Here is an 18,304-nt window from a genome sequence, read left to right as displayed (position 1 = left end):
CTAGAGTAACTCGCCACTCCACGACGAGCTAGCTTGGAGCGACGAGTTGTTGAACCACGTGTCGGCTTGGAGCTTCCACCTCTACGAGCTGGCCTACAACCGCCTGGAGCATCGAGGGAGGTGGGGCAGAGAGTTGTCTGGCTCGTATCCGGCGAGCTCAATGGGCCACCCAGCCGGCTTTTATGCCAGAGAACTCCTCTCCTGCTCGGCGGATGTCATGGAGATTGTGAAGAAAATGGTGCAAGAAGAATATGGGAGCGGAGGTGTGGTACAATTTTTGCCCGGCGTCTGGCATTGTTTAAATAGCGGTGCCCAGAGCCAACAGGCGTTGTGTTTAATGACGGATGGCTTGCGAATAGACCTGTGACTAGAGTAGGTTTCTCGATATACACGCGGATTTAATGGATTGTGATTTAAGGGCTAAAGAGGCATTCTCATAAAACTGTGAAATCTAAATGGACATACTCATGGTAATTAGTCCTTCTAGTAAAAAACATTACACTCTAGATGTAGTTTTGGTCAAACATTTAATAGTAGCTTGAACACAGATGTATTTAAAAAATTCGATTTCATATATGAAAAAATCATATGCACAGATTTGTCTTTATATAATATTGTAGAAAAAAAAGTAATACTAGTCAAATTTACATTTAGGAGACCGCATCAATATCTATAACACCACCTTTTGATGGCTGAAGAGACTGCAGTGTGTTGTTTGTCAATTTCTGTTCGTGAAGGGATTATGTTATCATTACAGTACCATCTTCTCTGTTCTTCGCGCAGATCTTCCTGCGGAACTGATGGTTCCTTGGGATCATCATCTTCTTTGCTGTAGTCATGACACAGTTTCTGCGAGTGTTGGGATTTGTAATCTTGACCGGACAGCTTGGTGTGGCTTGTGTCTCTCTCCTTTGTCTAGCCAGAGTTGGGATTATATTCCTGCCCTCCTTTATGTCGGCTTCTCTAGGACGACGATCCATGCAACTCTCGGTTGTTGGTGACTTCTGATCTACAACAATGACTTCTCGTCCTCTATTTCTACAAGCTCCTGAATTTAAACAAGATTACTCAGATAAGATGGATGACCAAAGGCGGCAATGTGCTTTGCTTGCGTCGTGTCGCCGATGGATATAGAAGGAAGATGATGCTAATTTCTTCATGAACTTGCCTGTAATTTCTTATTCATGTATAAGAAAGTTTCAATAAGAGTCGGTTATATTTAATATATGGCCTTCGGCCTTTTGGTTAGAAAAAAATTCCAAAGCACTTAAATTCACCCACACCCACATAGCTAGCCACCCTCCCCGCTTGACTTCCTCGTTTCTCTAATATTATAATTTGTCTCCCCATGCATATGGTTTTGTAGTTTTTTTGCGAGAAAACTTTCAATCTATTTATCTTCAATCATGGCAGTATAACAAACACTAAAAAAATAATAAAAATTACGTCTAGATCTGTAGACCATCTAGCAACGACTACAAGCACTGAAGCGAGCCGAAGGCGCACCGCCGTCATTGCTCCTCCCTCGCCGGAGCCGGGCAAAACTTGTTGTAGTAGATAGTCGGGAAATCATCGTGCTAAGGCCGCATAGGACCAGTGTGGCAGAACAACACCCGCCGGTGATGAAGAGTAGTGTAGATCGGAAAGATCCAGCCTGATTACACATGAACGTAGACGAACTACGATCATATCCGAGCAAATCCATTAAGGATAGATCCGCCCGAGACACATCTCCACACGCCCACTGATGATGCTAGACACACCATCGGAACGGGGGCTAGTCAGGGAGAACCTTATTCCATCTTCAGGGAGCCGCCACCGTCTCGTCTTCCTGAGCAAGACACAAACCCTAACAAAACGTAAAGAAACAACTGAAAGCAAAGCCCTCCCGCCGGCAAGGGTCGAGATCCACTGCGCCTCCATGACCCTAAGGCCACCGAAGACGAGGCGGACCGTCGGCGACGCCGACAGGTGGTAGGGGAATCCTACACTTTTATTGATGACGAGGCAGCCCGTTTGGGCAACGAGGCGGTCCTTGGTTTTGTACTACCTCTATCTTGGTTTATTGGTCTTCTTCGTATTTTGTGTCAAAATTTAATCATAGATTTAAGTGAAAAAATGTTGATGCATGTCATAAGAAGTTGTATCATTGGATTTGTATTTGAACATAGTTTCGAATGATACTATTTTTTGTGACATGCATTAACATTTTGCTAATTAAATCCATGATCAAAATTTGGTACAAATTACTAAAGGGGCCAATAAACCAGGACGTGGGTAGTAGTTTTTATTGCGTTAAGTCTCATGAACTGTGATTTAAGGGCTAAGGAGGCATTTTCATAAAACAGTGAATCGAAATGGACATACTCATGGTAATTCGTCCTAGTAAAAAAAATTACACTCTAGATGTAGTTTCGGTCAAACATTTAATAGCTTGAACACATATGTATTTATAAAAAAATGATTTGATATATGAAATCATATGTACAGATTTTTTTTTATATAATGTGTCATAATACAACAATTTTTGTAAGTTTTATTTATATTGTAGAAAAAAAGTAACACTAGTCAAATTTACATTTAGGAGACCGCATCAATATCTACAACAGCACCTTTTGATGGCCGGAGAGAGTGCAGTGTGTTGTTTGTCAATTTCTATCCATGGAGGGATTATGTTATCAGACTAGTCATAGTGGGAGTAACTTAGGTAGTAACATAGCGCACTTCAAGAAAATTTTGCTTATGAGACATGTAGTTAATGAGGAAAGAGATGTTTAGAGTAACATAATATGTTACTGTAACATAGCGTTTTCCGAGAAATGATGAGTACAAGCTAATAAATAAAGTCATCTATGACACTAGTAATATGTTACTTTGCACTATAAAGGTAGTAACTTAGACTAGTGTCATACATATGGCACTAGTCTAAATTACTCCCCACTATGACCAGCCTCATTACAGCAGTACCATTTTCTCTGTTCTTCACGCAGATCTTCCTGCGGAATTGATGGTTCCTTGGGATCATCATCTTCTTTACTGTAGTCAGTACTCTGACACAGTTTCTACGAGCGTTGGGATTTGTAATCTTGACCGAACAGCTTGGTGTTGTTCAACGGGCCAATTAATCCTGAGCAATGACATCGATGTGCGCAAAACTCCCCTGTATCGTGCAATATGGATGAGTTCAAGTAATGGATGAGTTCAAGTAACAGTGATGTCACGCAGTTCATCGGTTAGTGTAATTCTGAACAAAACCTAGGGAAGATCGCTCTCGAAATTGGCATCTCAATTTCAGGGTTCGCCACAGATCTTCAAGTGGAGCTTACCATATGATAAATTAACATAAAGAGATATGCATGTGTTTTTAACAACAAGGGATATATATATTCATTTTTTTCTCTTTATTAGACGTCAAAAAAAAGTTTGTTTTCTTTATATACGACAGAGTGCGTGTCGTGCAAACTGTGACCACATGCCCGGCGACAAGCAAATGCGGCGGTGCAACGGCGAGCAGATCCAGAGGCGTCGAATTCAGTTCAGCCTCGCGTCTCTCGCCCCGCGTCCACGTGACCAGCTGACCCCCAGCACGGAGCCGTGCCTGGCGCGACCGACCCGACCCGATCGCCGCCGCCGCCGGCGACGCGCCATGCGCCATAGGGATCAGCACAGGTCAATGGCATTAACAATCCTGTCCAGGATCTCAAAGAGAAAAGAACAACCCTGTCCACGCTCCACCACGCTTACGTACGTGCACGGTGCACTTGCGTTGCGTCCACGCGTCTACTTTAATCTCTCTCTCTCTCTCTCTCTCTCTCTCTCTCTTGCGCGACACAGAAGTAGCAAGCAAGCAAGCGACGCGCCATCCTCTGCTCGGAAAGCGCAGGCTCGAGGCGGGCGAAGGAAGAGGACGTTCACCTGTCACGTCCACTGCTGCTACAGCCGCAGCGTCAGCGATGCAGCGTTTGGCCTGCACGGTTAGGAAAACAAGAAAAGCTGAGCTAGCTAGGCGCCGCACAGTGACCCCTGATTCCTGATCACGATGTAGCTGCTGCTCCTGCGAACTGGTTGCTACGATGACACCCATCATTTTCACACCCCACTGCTGTCCTGTCCTTTCTCAATCTCTGGTCAGTACGCAAGAGATGCCAGCTCCCCTACCTACACCTGCTCGTTCCTTCCGGCTCAAGTGATGATAACAGAAAAGCGAAGCGTGTGGTCCTCGACCTCGAGTGAGTGACCAACTGTACCATGATACGGGAATTCCCGATGATTATCACTGCCTCGTTGGTGTTGGGCTTGGGTCGAGTCCCTTTCGATTCGGTACGAGTGTCTGTCTGGAGGGACAGTCCTCGGATAGAATGAATCATGGCAGTGTAATCACTCTCAGGTGAAGGGTCAACGTCCAGTTAATGGGTTGCTTTGGTGGTGTTGGATCTGAACATCTGACGATCTCTGATCCGATCCCAGATTAGATTCCAAATGAACGACACGAGGTCAGGGTTAGAATACACTTTCCTTTTGTCTCAATTTTTACATGATGAATGAAATGACGAGTTGTCGGCCAAAGAATGGGAGCAAGGCTTTGCATCACACGAGTAGTAGACTGCCATCATCAATCAATCAATACACCGCAACACCTCCTATTTGCAGGAGGAGAAATGAATGTACACTGCTGCGGCAAATACCCCACACTTTTGTGGGCGGCAAGGCAGATAAATGAGTGTATGGCGGGTGGACACGGGGAGTAGCTTGAGCCTTTTCGGCTTTGATGTGCTGTACTCAGGCTTCGAAAGAGAATTGGGATCAACCTGACGCCTCCTTGACCTTGAGAGGTCAGGTCAGCATTCGTCTAGCGATACAGCTTTGGAGGCGTCCAGATAATTCAGTCGGCAGGTGCCTAGGAGGAACTCCGGGAGCTCTTCCTGCGTGTTGCCCTGCATGAGGCAAGGAAAAAACCATGCTTGCTCATCACATCTGTTCTCGATCTTGAGTAGAACAAGAGCATATGTAACAATTTGGTAAAGTTATCCGACGGCGATTACCTGTACCAAGAAGGCCATCTCAATCACCAGGTTGTTCAAGTACCCGAGCACAAGGCTCACCACACCTCGTGCCACTGTTGACGAGCCTATATCAACTCCAAGCTGAAAAGGTTGCATTTCAAAATGTTGAGAACCTGAATATCGCAATTGTACGTACTGGCACTAAACATACTCTCATTAGATCATAATAAGCTATAATGTTAGGAGATAAACCTAAGCCAATTAGTGTTTGGTGACTGCAATGGACCGTTCGACCTATCTTATGGTTAATGAAGACTCATAAACCAAATTAACAGTTAGCGGAAGCCATAATGGTCCAGTCAGATTTTGGTCCATGGAGAACATGAACTAAAAAAGGTAAACGATAAATAATATTGACAAAGTAAAGCAATCCTTACTACTCCCTCCGTTCCTAAATACAAGTCTTTGTAGAGATTTCACTATGAACTACATACGGAGCAAAATGAGTGAATCTACACTCTAAAATGCATCTATATACATCCGTATGTGATCCATAATGAAATCTCTACAAAGACTTATATTTAGGAACGGAGGAAGTACGTGACTGCACCCGTTCAAAGAAAACATAGCTGATAGACTGTTTCCTGAATACATAAGTATGCAAAAAATATGCCAGCTATGCTGATCTCTCGATAATGGCATGCACAGATGTTACCTCCAAATAGTTGCTTCCACGGAAATAATTGATTTCTAGTGCTTGACCAACCAAACAAGCTTTCTTGCCCACACTCTGCTTCACAATCCAAGATCCCTGAATTGACACATTCCGAATTTCCAATCGTAAACCATCGCAGCTTTCTGATTAACACCAATCAAGACTTGTAGGAGAAAGGTACCTTTGAGATATAAGGGATGAGTTTGAACCTTGAGTTTCTGAATGTATCATCTCCATTTACAAATCTTTCAAGTAGAGGAACCTTTTCCAATGGGGTATCCATCATATAATACAAAGCTAAGCTGTACGTGGTAGAACCAGGAACCTGTATACCGACCAGGGTTATAAGTAAAAAGGCAAGGTCTAGGTGCACACTTATGAAGCCTCAATACATTCATAAAGCCGAAGAAATCTCACCTGTATATTTACAATGAAGAAAAATTTGCTGCCTCCTTGTGCTGCATATTTCTGCAATAAAATTCATTGCGAACTTTAATTTTTGTTCCTTCCCATTTGAAGGCAAAATTACTGACTTCAGCAGAAGATACCTGGACTAGTCCGCCAGGACGACCAGCAAGATCATCCTCACGCTTATCAGATTTTATCCAGTCAGCACCAACCATTTGCATCAGTGTATTCTCTGCTTTGATCTGTCAAAGTTAGAGATAATTTCATCATTATGGATGGTGAAGCACACGAACCCTGACTATCAATATGCTGACTAGATTAACTAAACATGGCTATTATTGTAACATACAGGATCCCTTATTTCCTGCAGAACAAAGACATGTATCCTAGCCTACTGAATTAGAATAATATCACAGTACTAACCCACCTTTTGACGATCAAGCAAATAGGATTCTCCCCGTATTAAAAATGTTGTCGGGTCTGTCATTGACCAACTAGAAGGCATTGTACAGCTAGAATCTTTTGGGAGAGTATGTCCATAGTAACATGGTCCATTATCAGCATCTGCAGCTCCCTGTAAATCAATGTACCCTCTCTTTTGAACTAGAATATAGGAAATGAGAAACAAGTAGTTAGAAACAAAAATAAATGAAAATACTGAAAAATGTACATCAGCCGTAACACACCTGCAAGATCATGCAACTTCCGTACAAAGACAGCAGCACTGGATAATTTAGCATGTCGTTGGTCCTGCCAAATATTAGACACATGGAATGTAAAAAAACAATCTTGGAGTTCTGCCCTGGTTCTCTGAATTATGCCAAGACCATTGTCATCGTCATTTCTTGTAATTAAATTGTGGTCCTTGCCTATGACTAAGTTGTTCTAATTTTTATAAGCCGACTATAAGTTGTTTCACCTTTCCAACTATGATCAAATTGTGTCATGCTACCACTATGGCATAGGAAAGAATAATAGGTTCATACAATCAAGGAAACCGTACGTTAGTTACTGGCTGACCAGGGTTTTGCAACATATCTGAGAGAAATCTTCCTGCTTCTTTTTATTACTAAAGGGGAAGGGAGAAATCACATTATGGGCTAAGGTACACACGTTACACTCATTGTGATAATGCAACAGCTGAATAATTGAAAAGTATGGACAATTTTCTGCATATTGCAATGTTGTTAACCTTCACATATGAACGCCACAGGGGTAACGCATATTTAATATGGTCAGCCACACAACAATCTACAAACAGCAATTCTAGAGAGATGGAAATGAACTACCATCTTAATCAATAAGAACAGTATTTATTTATTTATTTGCTCCTTTTGCTGCCATCTTTTATTTCTAATTTCTTTTTTCTTTTGTTAGCCTGGGTACTTTTGGTTTGTGTTGCCGCTTGTAAGCTTTGTGTCATCTTGACGTCTCCTCTAATGCAAAATGACACATTTAGGTGCGTTTTCAAGAAAAAAAAGGTTCTATGTAAAGAACTCACCGCAGCATGTGTGCTCTCATCAGAAGACCACATGGCTTCTCTCTGATCATATTCTGATTCATCTGGGACATCAAAGAACTCATCCGTTGCATCATTAAGTTGAACAAGGGAACCAGTACTGCTTAAGTGCCGCTTAGAACCACCCTGTGGTCCTTCTACAGGACCCTCAAGTCTTTCACACTCATTTGCTGACTGCGTTTCTATTTTTGTCGGCTCGTTTCCACCCTGCGGCAGTCCCATATCCCTCATCAGCTCACCCGATGAGAATTCCATACAAGCGCAGTTTCCATTTTTTGCTCGGAATAATTCCCGTAGGGCTGCAAACAAATGTTTAGCTTACTGAACACTGGGACAACGCTGATAACCACAACAAGCAATGAATAATTAATCTTTCACGAGACATGCCTGCTACTCTTCCTAGCATACGTATGGTGATGTATTTTGCGGATGAGGTAAGGAGATATGACTTCCAGAATTTCCAGTCTATAGCAAGCATATGCTTCACAACTGATTGTCTTCCTTGGCTAACTGGTGATATTACATATCCTCCACCTATTATTCATAAAATCATATCTTAGTCCATGATAAACAAACGATAACAATCAGTTTTTATGCTGAAAATAAAGCATATATTACTTTTAAGACATGCACGGATGTAGCCTTTCTCAGGACTGCATCTGTTGTGGAAAACAGAGTGGTACAGGATAACTGAAAAATCAAGAGAAGTGTCAGGTCTAGATCATGGCAAGCTGATTATTTATCATTTTTAAAAAAATAATTGTACCATAAGTTCCATCTTCTTCTCTCCTCCAATATCGTCTAAGTAATAGATCTCTCTTTCTCATTCCCCTGAAAACTAAATATCATATATACTATTATAACTTAACGATAAAGTGTGCATACAGAAAGCAGGATGGATCCAGCATCAGACCATGGTAGCCAGTCCCCTCTTAATTTCTTGTGGATTATGTCTGAATGTCCATCTAGATGCTCAACCACCCTTCCTTCCCGCAGACAGAAGTCCCACCTACAAGAACTCTCACTGGTTGATTGGTGCAAAACGAAATGCATTCACATAGATGTTCATGTAAATAATGCTATGCATTTAGTGACATGCCGTGCAGAGTCTAAATTTTGGTAAGGAAGATAGCAAAACAGAAAAATCAAGTGCAATATATTGCTGGTTTTCAAGGCAGTATCATATGCTGGTTTTGTTAAACAGGAAACATATATCTTACTCGGATCTTGATTGACCAAGAGACATTAAAGTCTGGAAGATATCCTCAGAATTTGCATCAACGACACCAACTGCCATTATAGCTGGATGATCATCCCAATACTGGGTAAACAGGCAAAATCACAGTGAATTTAACAGCCCGTCCACAAAATATATTGTTGACAACGAGAATTACCTTCCCACGTGAGCCACCATCCTTTGCCTCAGTAAACAAACGTAATCCTAAATATAAGGAAATCGGAAGTTAGCAGAAAGTTCCATGATAACTAGCTTGCTCGTTTGCCCACACAAATGTGCAGCAAGCTAAGTTTGATAATGTGTTATCTGTATTACATCTCTGATACAATGATACCAATCATATAACTAAGTTTGATAATGTAAACAAGAACGCGTGATGTATGATTTTTTTTTAAGAAAGATACTCCGAATTGCACGTACAGCTCGATCTGGTTTTCCTGATTCGTACATCTGTGTTGGGAAACAACTTCAACCTACTCCACTTTGATATACGAAGAAATACATATCCAGTATTTTCTATTTTGGCTATATATGTTATTGCAGCATAATATGAGATAAAGATTTCTGATTTTTTTCAAGAGAGAAGTGAATTACTAATAGAATGATTGTGTTGTGTTTTGGAAGATGATCAGGTTATGCCGCTTGTGGTTAATTGATCATACGGTATTTGGAAGGTAATACTAGTTACATTATGTAGTGTTTGAACTTAAGGTTATACTGCTGTGCTATGCTCTCTACCTACAAAGAATAGGAGTCACAACTCATGAGGAGATTTTGTTACTTGTATAGCAGTCCTATAGTAAGCTATTGAGCTGTGCATCTAAGCTATTGAACTGTGCATCTATACCATGCTAATCGAATCTGCTCTCCTACCTTCAAAGAATTAAGTTTGGATATTTCTTGCTTGTACAATTACTACATATCCAGCCTGCTTGTTAGAAATAATCAGCTCCTCTTCTTAAGAAATTTGTGCTAAGACTATTTTCAAAATTCAAGTCCAACTATCCAAGTATACATAGACGATTTGTCATGTGGACTAGGAAGGCCGGAAGGGGAATTTAATTTTTGCTTTGATAACTGTCAGATCGCTGCTTTCTTGATTCATCCTTTAATCTATTAGAAGGCAGCTTCTTCAATAAAGCATAACTCGATCATCTTTGACAACTCCCAGCTCAACTTAGCTCGCCTACTTGACACGATCGAGACGGAAGCCAGGCAATGGGCGATGGCGGGTGCGAGAGGTATGGGCGCTCTGCTTCTGGTTATGCCAGATTGCCAGTGTCTACCGACTAGGGGTTTCATGTAGTAATCACCGGATGTTGCTGTTCTTAGTGCTTGTACAAACTCTTCTTTCTACCAAAGCATCAAAATGCAAGGCTTTTGCTTTTCTAGAAAAATATTATCTTTAACAATGACTCCCCCCCTCCCCTCAACAGACACACATTTCTACCATTAATCCATCTTAATCTTCCCATAGTGAAAGTTAGCCAACGATCTGTAATTTTCTAAACCGTCTCCTCCTACCCCCCCCCCCCCCCCCTAAATAGCCTCTAATCAGTACTGGATGAAGGTTCCACACAATGTAATGTTGCAGTTATCTTGGGCTCCCTTCCCCAGTGCATCAAATCTCTACCTGTTTGTTCTCTTGGCTAGGAGGTGCTTCAATCTTTATTTATTACAGGGTGTATGTGCAATGAATTCTGGTGTTACTTCTAAATTGCAAAAGCTATTTGTATTTTGTATTCCTAATATGAGAGAATAGAGTTAGTGCTTGTCTAAATTTGTTGGTACCGTTTAAGCCGCACCATTAAAATATGGACCAAAAATATTTTGGAAAGAGGTCGCAGGCTCCCTCTCTCCCACCCACCCACCCCCCCCCCCGGCCACCCGTGAGGCTCGGGGAGGGCTTTCGATCTCCGCCGCTGCACCCCCCCCCTCCTCCTCCCTCGCCGCCACCAAGGGGCGCGGCTGGGCGAAGCCCGGTCGTCGCCGACGGCGGGGCTCCTTCGTCCCCCGCGCGTGGGGTGTGGCGCGGGTCAGATCTCGCGGGCGGGGTGTGGTGCTCGATGCCGGGCGTGGCGGCGCAACGGCGCTCCATAGCAGACCGGCGATGGTGGTGTGGCGACGGGCAGCGGGCGGCATGGTGGTGGTGCCGGCAGGTGGTGGCATCGGCAGCGGTGCTTCCGGCAGTGCCTCGGTGTCGCGTCCGGCGCCGCCGGTCACGGTTGACCGGGTCGCGGGCGGCCCTCTCGCCATGTCTCTGGTGGGGGCGACACGGCAGCGAAGGTGGTGGGCTGCTCCCACCCAGTCAGGCCCTCGCGACTAGGTGGCGGCACTCGGCTCGGGAGGATCCCCTGGTGGCGTCTCTAGGCGGCGGCGACGACAGCTCGGCCACCCTCCCTCTCCGGCATCTGGCGGCGGCCAGTGCCTCCTGGTGTTCTGGGCCTTCGACGCGGGGGCGAAACACGGTTCCGGGAGGGGGGGGGGAGATGGAGCCGACACGGGCGTCGGTCGTGGCCATGGGCCACTTCTCCGCCTTCCCCTTCCCCCGGTCGATGTGGTCGCGGCCCTTCTCGAGGCAGATTGGCCGCCGGCGGTTCTGGAGGTGGTTGGGGTCGCGGATCTGGGCAAAGTCGTGGCCTTTGGCAGCTTCGGGGTGATCTCATAGCGGGGCGGCGGCCCTGGCGGTGGGAGTCGCGTTGGTCGTGGGCGGATTGCGCGGCTCGGATGCTGGCAGGCAACCATGGCCGCTCGGGCGGCATGGCTGCGGGTGTTGGCGGACCGGGGTGGCGGCGAAGGAGTTGAAGCACCAGGGTACATCACCTACCCAGTCTGTGCACTGGTAGACGGTGACACGTCCGTGGACATCGTGTTCCTCCTTGCAGGCTCTGTCGTGGTGCTTCTACTCCTTCCATCTTACTCCGGGTGAAAACTTGATCTTCGGATCGGACGGTGGCGACGTTCGTGGTCGTGCCCTTCCTGGAGGCACCGTCTTGGAGTCCTCGGTCCGGCATGTCCGTCGCACATCCTCCCAGACGATCGCTCCTTGTGATGGTGGTCTCCGTCGGCTCTAAGCGGACCCGTTTTGCTCATCTTTTAGGTACTTTGTAGTCGTTGAGGTTGTGTGTCGGTGCTCGGCATTCGTGTATCTTGCCTTGGGTGTGTGTGGCGTGCGTTTGTATCGGATGCTTCGATGTTGTGTTGGTGCTTTATATAATATAAAGCGGGGGGGAACCCTTTTTCGTTAAAATATGGACCAACCAAACATAATCTATGTCAATATATACAATGTAAATGAGCTACATATAATGAAACAAGTACTAGTATTTCATACAATAATGGATGTAAAAGGAAGAGGAAATTACACCAAATTTAGTGCCAAATTAGTTTCAAACATGTCTGGATGGTTCCATCGCATACTTCTATAAATTCCACAGCTAAAGGCTGTTAGGCTGTTACTATATACTCCCTCCATCCCATAATATTAGACATTTTTGCAAGCTAACATAGCTTGCAAAAACGTCTTATATTATGGGACGGAGGGAGTAATTTCTAGCCCATCATATGAAATATCCCTGTTATAACATGGTTCTCAAATTAACATGACGATTTCTAGCCCTTGAGAATGAACATGATGGCTCTTATTAAGCTTACTTTAATCATATAATAAAGAAGGAAAGACAATTTGTATGCTTACCGTTTGTACAGCCAAATATTGTCCATGCAGAAGGTGCAATAACATCAGATGCCATTGGATCATTATGAGAAGATGACAATATTGTCCAATCTGGTAAAAATTACACAAAACAGAAAATAAGGGGTGAGATGGCACTAGAGAGAACAAATAGATTTATTATTTTGAAAACAATTTGGGTAACAAATACGAAGAAACTATTTAAGAGCATCCCCATATAGTAAGATACTTAATTGTTTACTAAACCTACTTGTTCATCACAAAGTATAATAATGCGTTACATACCTATTGAGTGCATGCGGTTACTGCGGCGGCTTAGTCTGCAATGATGTAGTAGCTAATTAGCCAACCGAACATGCATGGATGCCACTTATTACAAAAAAAAGTCAGCACACGTGTTAAACCAAAATGACTTTTCTATCAAAAAACTGGAAGAGCATAGCATGTAGCATAGAACTGTAAGGACCAACAGTCAAACTCAGACTGAAGCATCCATGTATAACCACACGAGTAATACACGAAATCATGTGTTGACATGCGATAATTTACTTTATAAAAATATGAGCATGATAAGTTACAGCTAGGCATCATTATTTCTTTAGCTCAACTCTTGAATACAAATCTAGCAAAAGAGCTAATGCAGTATAATCCATCTGTTGCAATGGAGTACAAAATCCATGGCATTTGGTTCCAACATACCACACATGGTTTATCTTCAGGCGGCAACGTGAAATTTCTAGCTTACACAAAACAGGACGACATGTTTGCTAGGACAAACATCTGACAGTAGTACTCAAATAAAATATTCATGTCATTTTCAGTGACAACGCCAATTTTCTGATTAAAAGAAATATGCAACCAATTGGAAAAGGGGTATATACTTTAGTAAAATATAAAAAAACGACCTTATTGTTATCAATAGGAAACAAAGGCATGCATTTCCTGTCCATAGACTTGATAATCAACAAATTTGTGCTGCATATATTACCTGAAAGCCTGCCACCTTCTATGTGAACAAGCAACAACATGCTCATCTTTTCTGGGGGACTGCGCTCAGTGAAGAAATTATGAATTATATTAATGCTTTTGTGAACATAATGACAATGAAAACAATAAAATAAGCAAATCATGGACCTTTAAGGCAGACTCCATTAAGCACCTGATCCATCTTGCTGCTTCTTCTGAGCTTCTAGCACCCAACTGAAAAGCATCGGTCAATCAAAATAATCTTTGTATCACAAACCAAGCAGAAAGAATTAGCTCTGGTGTCAGACATGTGACTTAACAGTTAACATCAGTGCTTACCTTCAGCTGATCATAGTGGTTAGAGGCATTGTAGAGTGTGAATATGTAAAAAACCTGTCGACAAAATGATGACCAATGGGATCAAGTATTGTTCATATATTTGTAGGTAAAAATGTAAAATAAGAAATGAATGAGCTTACACTTCTATGAACACTTTCTCTCCCATTGTCCGTAACACGTATACAAGAGTCAATTACTGCACTTCTAACAGGATCCTGTACCGGGGGAGGAAGGGGGGTGGAGCAAAACAAGCATAACATCATATTTCAAAAGAACATACAAGTGGAGCAAAAAAATTGTGGCAGAAAATGAGAGTTTTTTTTTTGACAGCAAATAAACTCAGAAAATGAGAGATTATGGAATAGCAAATGCATGATCAATATGACATTCCTTTCCCAGACAAATGTGCTTTCATTGTTAACCATAACTCAGTTGAAATACACTAAACATAGTGCCAACTTCTATGAACACTTTCTCTCCCATTGTCCGTAACACGTATACAAGAGTCAATTACTGCACTTCTAACAGGATCCTGTACCGGGGGAGGGGGGGGAGCAAAACAAGCATAACATCATATTTCAAAAGAACATACAAGTGGAGCAAAAAAAATTGTCGCAGAAAATGAGAGAAAATGAGAGTTTATGGAATAGCATATGCATGATCAATATGGCTGAATGGAGTTCCAAATAGGTTCAGAACACTAATAAGGGTGGGAGCGTCTGCCTTATTATGGTCGCTTTGGCTATGTAGAAATGATTTTGTTTTCAATAACAAAAACCCTACTCCATTGCAGGTTATTTTCCGCTGTACACACTTCCTTCATACGTGGTCTACAATACATGGTGCGGAGTACCAATCATTGTCAAGGCGGTGTGTACGCGATTGGAGCGGATGGCCAGGGAGGTTTTACCCAACATGCGTGGCAACATAATCTATGGATTGGTCCACCTTCTCCTGCGACTTAGGCATAGGCAGTGTCAGTCTTTTATGGCTTTACTGTTGTCGTCATGTCGTTTTTAATATATTTTCTGTCAGACTGTTGGTGTGTGGCTGTGTGCAAGAAGCTATGCAGAGGCCGGGTGTTGCTCATCATGACTTGTATCCGCTTGATGCTACATTTTGAGCTAATAAAAACACCCTTTACCAAAAAAAATATGCATGATCGATATGCCATTCCTTTCCCTCCCAAGACAGATGTGCTTTCGTTGTTAAGCATAACTCAGTTCCCTAAGAAATGACTTCCCTTTTCACTCAAAATTGATATCAACGGTACTGAACTGACAGTCAATGGATCATTGTTCCCACATATGCAGAGAAACAGGCAAACAGAGGAGGTACAATAGTTCGTGTGCAGCTGTGTGATTCTTCCTTTTTTAGCAAATCATTGTTCCATAAGAGGGGTTTGAAGTAAACGTCACACAACAACATGCCATACTAAGAGGATCATTGTGGTGATCCTTCCTTTTTTAGCAAATCATTGTTCCATAAGAGGGGTCTGAAGTAAACGTCACACAACAACATGCCATACTAAGAGAATCATCGTGGATAGCGCACTGGATTGGCTTGTGTTACTCTAACTATTATGGACGGAAGTAAAATCCGAACATCCTGAGGAACAAACAGTACTAGCCCCAAGCAGTCGCAAAAGTAACCATGCGTCTCTGCAGCACGAATAAAATTCGCATGCATTTATGACTATATATATCTCAAAACCTACCGGTGGTTATAATAGAAATCAACTTCCCCTAGATACTAGGCTGGAGTTGGTGGCGAATCCAGTTGAGGATCCTCCGAACACGCACGGGATTAAAATCGGCATAAATCCAATCAAATTCCCCGTGAACCTTAGCAGGATCGTGCTATAAGACCCGACCAAAGTGCCGTGAAATTTCCGCGAAAACAATGCCAGCGAGACCCAGAGGACGGGCGGGGAGAACGAGGGAGATGCGGGCTGGCACCTCGCGCTTGGAGCTGGAGGAGGAAGGCGCCGGGGCGGCCTTGAAGCAGCGGAGCGCGGAGTCCTCGAGCACGAAGTACCTCTTGCGCGAGGTCTGCAGCCCTAGGCGGTTGGATCGGATCAGGTAGAGCCACCCCTCCATCCGCCCGTCCTCCCCGCCCTCGGCGGCCTCCGCTGCCGCAGCGGTCGACGCGGCCTCCACGACGGCGGCCTCCGCCCCTCCCATTGGCCGCCTCCGCGCCGGCGCAGAATTTCGCCCAATTGGTCTTCCTCCCCAGTCCCCACGCCGCAAATCTCCTCTCGGCGCAAAGTTTTTAAACTAACCTCTCGTCGGCTTGTCTCTGTTCGTCTCACATCTGGTGGTGGCCGGTGGCTTGTAGGCTGGGGGCTCTCTCTCCTCTCCCTCTCTCTCTTCGCTTTTGCCCGTCCTGTTTTGTTCGTTGGTTGCAGTAGAATTGAATTTGGACGACAGTGCAGGGGTCGTCCAGTGGGTCCCGCTTTGACGTGGGCCCGGGACGATTATTATTGCATTGGCCTTGGTGCATGAGCTGTTTGCTCCGGCTGCGTGCGTGGTGGCGGGCGAGTCGTTGGGGATTTGGTTCTTCTCCCTCTCTTGATTGTGTGTGGACTGTGGAGACGAGAGGGGGAAGGGCGAGACGACGGAGGACGAAAGAGAGGGGAAGGACCAGGGACAAGCGAACATTGCAACGCTCTGAAACGTTTGGGGCGTGTTTGGCTGAGTGCACACCATCCATGCAGGCTTTGAGAATCAAATTTGGTCTATCTGCTGACCTACATAGCATGCTCCTTCCTTTATGGCGTGTTTGGTTAGTTGCATCGATTTTTGGTAGTTCTCTTGGCATTGTGAAAGCAATTTTCATCCAGTGTTTGGTTGCATATATGCATGATGATTAGAAATTAACAACTACACTTAACAGAAACATTTTTGGTAATACGTTTTTTTTCCATAATGCTGCCACAGCTAGGAAAAAAAGGAATAATATAAAGAAACTATTAGATGAGTCTGGAAAATGGTTAACAGAAAAGGAGTTGACGAATCACATAACTGAATATTTCACAAAGCTTTTCACATCGGAAGTTCAGCATCCGGATCAAGAAGTTTTATCAATTGTGCGTAAGAGAGTGTCAAACGAAATGAACAATGCTCTACTTGCTCCTTATACCACAGAAGATGTTCGCAAGGCTTTATTTGATATTGGGGACTTGAAAGCTCCAGAACCAGATGGACTCCATGTTATCTTCTATAAAAGGTTCTGGCCCATGCTAGGGGAAGACCTAATTGAGGAGGTTCTGAAAGCAATCAACACATGTACTATCCCGGATGGTTGGAATGATACTGCAATCGTGATGATTCCCAAGATTAACACACCAGAAAAGGTATCCCAATTTAGGCCGATCAGCTTATGTAATGTGGTATACAAAATAATTGCAAAAATGGTGGCCTCTCGATTGAAGATCCTTCTACCAGAAATTATTAGTCCAACACAAAGTGCTTTTGTACCAGGAAGATTGATAACCGATAATATTTTAGTGGCCTACGAATGTTTTCACACAATCAAGAACAAAAGAGAGGGTAGAGAGGGCTTGTGTGCTATAAAACTTGACATGCACAAAGCCTACGATAAAGTCGAGTGGGCTTTTCTGAAGGAGATTATGCTGAAATTGGGTTTCCGTCGAGAGTGGGTTAATTTGATTATGCAATGCGTCACATCAGTAGAATACAAAGTAAGGATAAATGCAGAGGAAAGTGAGAGTTTTAAGCCTACTAGAGGGTTGAGACAGGGGGACCCGCTATCACCTTACCTATTCCTGCTGTGCACAGAAGGGTTGAATGCCTTGCTCTCGCATGCTGAGGAGAATGGGAACATTTCAGGAGTTAAAGTCTGTAGAGATGCCCCACCAGTAACTAATCTCCTCTTTGCGGATGACTCGTTGATCTTGATGAAAGCCAACCAACATAATGCGGCGGCCCTGAAATCAGCACTAGATTTATATTGTGCGGCGTCGGGACAGCTGGTAAGCATGGAAAAGTCTAGTATTTTCTTTAGCCCCAATACAAAGGTAGAGGTCAGAGAACACTTGTGTACAATGCTCAATATAATGATGGAGGCCTTGAATGACAAATACTTGGGCTTGCCAGCAAATGTGGGCGTTGATAAAACAGATTGCTTTAAATTTCTGATTGAACGTATTGTTAAGAAAATTAGTGGTTGGAAGGAAAAACTACTATCTGCCGGGGGGAAGGAGATCCTGCTCAAGGCTGTGATCCAAGCCATACCTACCTATGCAATGTCGGTCTTTAAAATTCCTAAAAAAAATTATAAAGGAATCATTGACGCGATAACGCATTTCTGGTGGGGAGACGAGGAGAACCAGAGGAGGATGCACTGGATGGCCTGGTGGAAAATGTGTGTACCAAAAACCCAAGGAGGAATGGGATTCCGT

The 18,304-nt window shown here is 43.7% G+C and overlaps 1 protein-coding gene across 1 annotated transcript; it reads right to left on the bottom strand.

The window, feature by feature from the left end:
* Positions 1-4,453: 4,453 nt before the first annotated feature.
* LOC125531099 (Pleckstrin homology (PH) and lipid-binding START domains-containing protein) lies at positions 4,454-16,406 on the bottom strand. The gene is made up of 22 exons (XM_087518852.1): positions 15,840-16,406; positions 14,022-14,096; positions 13,882-13,935; positions 13,711-13,776; positions 13,565-13,623; positions 12,862-12,896; positions 12,580-12,669; positions 9,040-9,086; positions 8,866-8,966; positions 8,559-8,654; positions 8,412-8,476; positions 8,264-8,335; positions 8,033-8,179; positions 7,628-7,944; positions 6,813-6,876; positions 6,554-6,729; positions 6,267-6,368; positions 6,136-6,186; positions 5,900-6,043; positions 5,719-5,814; positions 5,043-5,144; positions 4,454-4,934 (listed from the first exon to the last, which is right to left on the bottom strand). Exons 1-22 carry the CDS (start codon positions 16,062-16,064, stop codon positions 4,839-4,841), a joined length of 2,280 nt encoding a protein of 759 aa, XP_087374978.1. The 5' UTR covers positions 16,065-16,406; the 3' UTR covers positions 4,454-4,838.
* Positions 16,407-18,304: the final 1,898 nt, after the last annotated feature.

Source organism: Triticum urartu, chromosome 1A, assembly GCF_056163025.1.
Source record: "Triticum urartu cultivar PI428250 chromosome 1A, HENAU_Tu73, whole genome shotgun sequence".
NCBI lineage: Eukaryota > Viridiplantae > Streptophyta > Magnoliopsida > Poales > Poaceae > Triticum > Triticum urartu.
The sequence above is the reverse complement of the archived record's forward strand: the minus strand, read 5'-3'. Positions and strand labels throughout refer to the sequence as shown.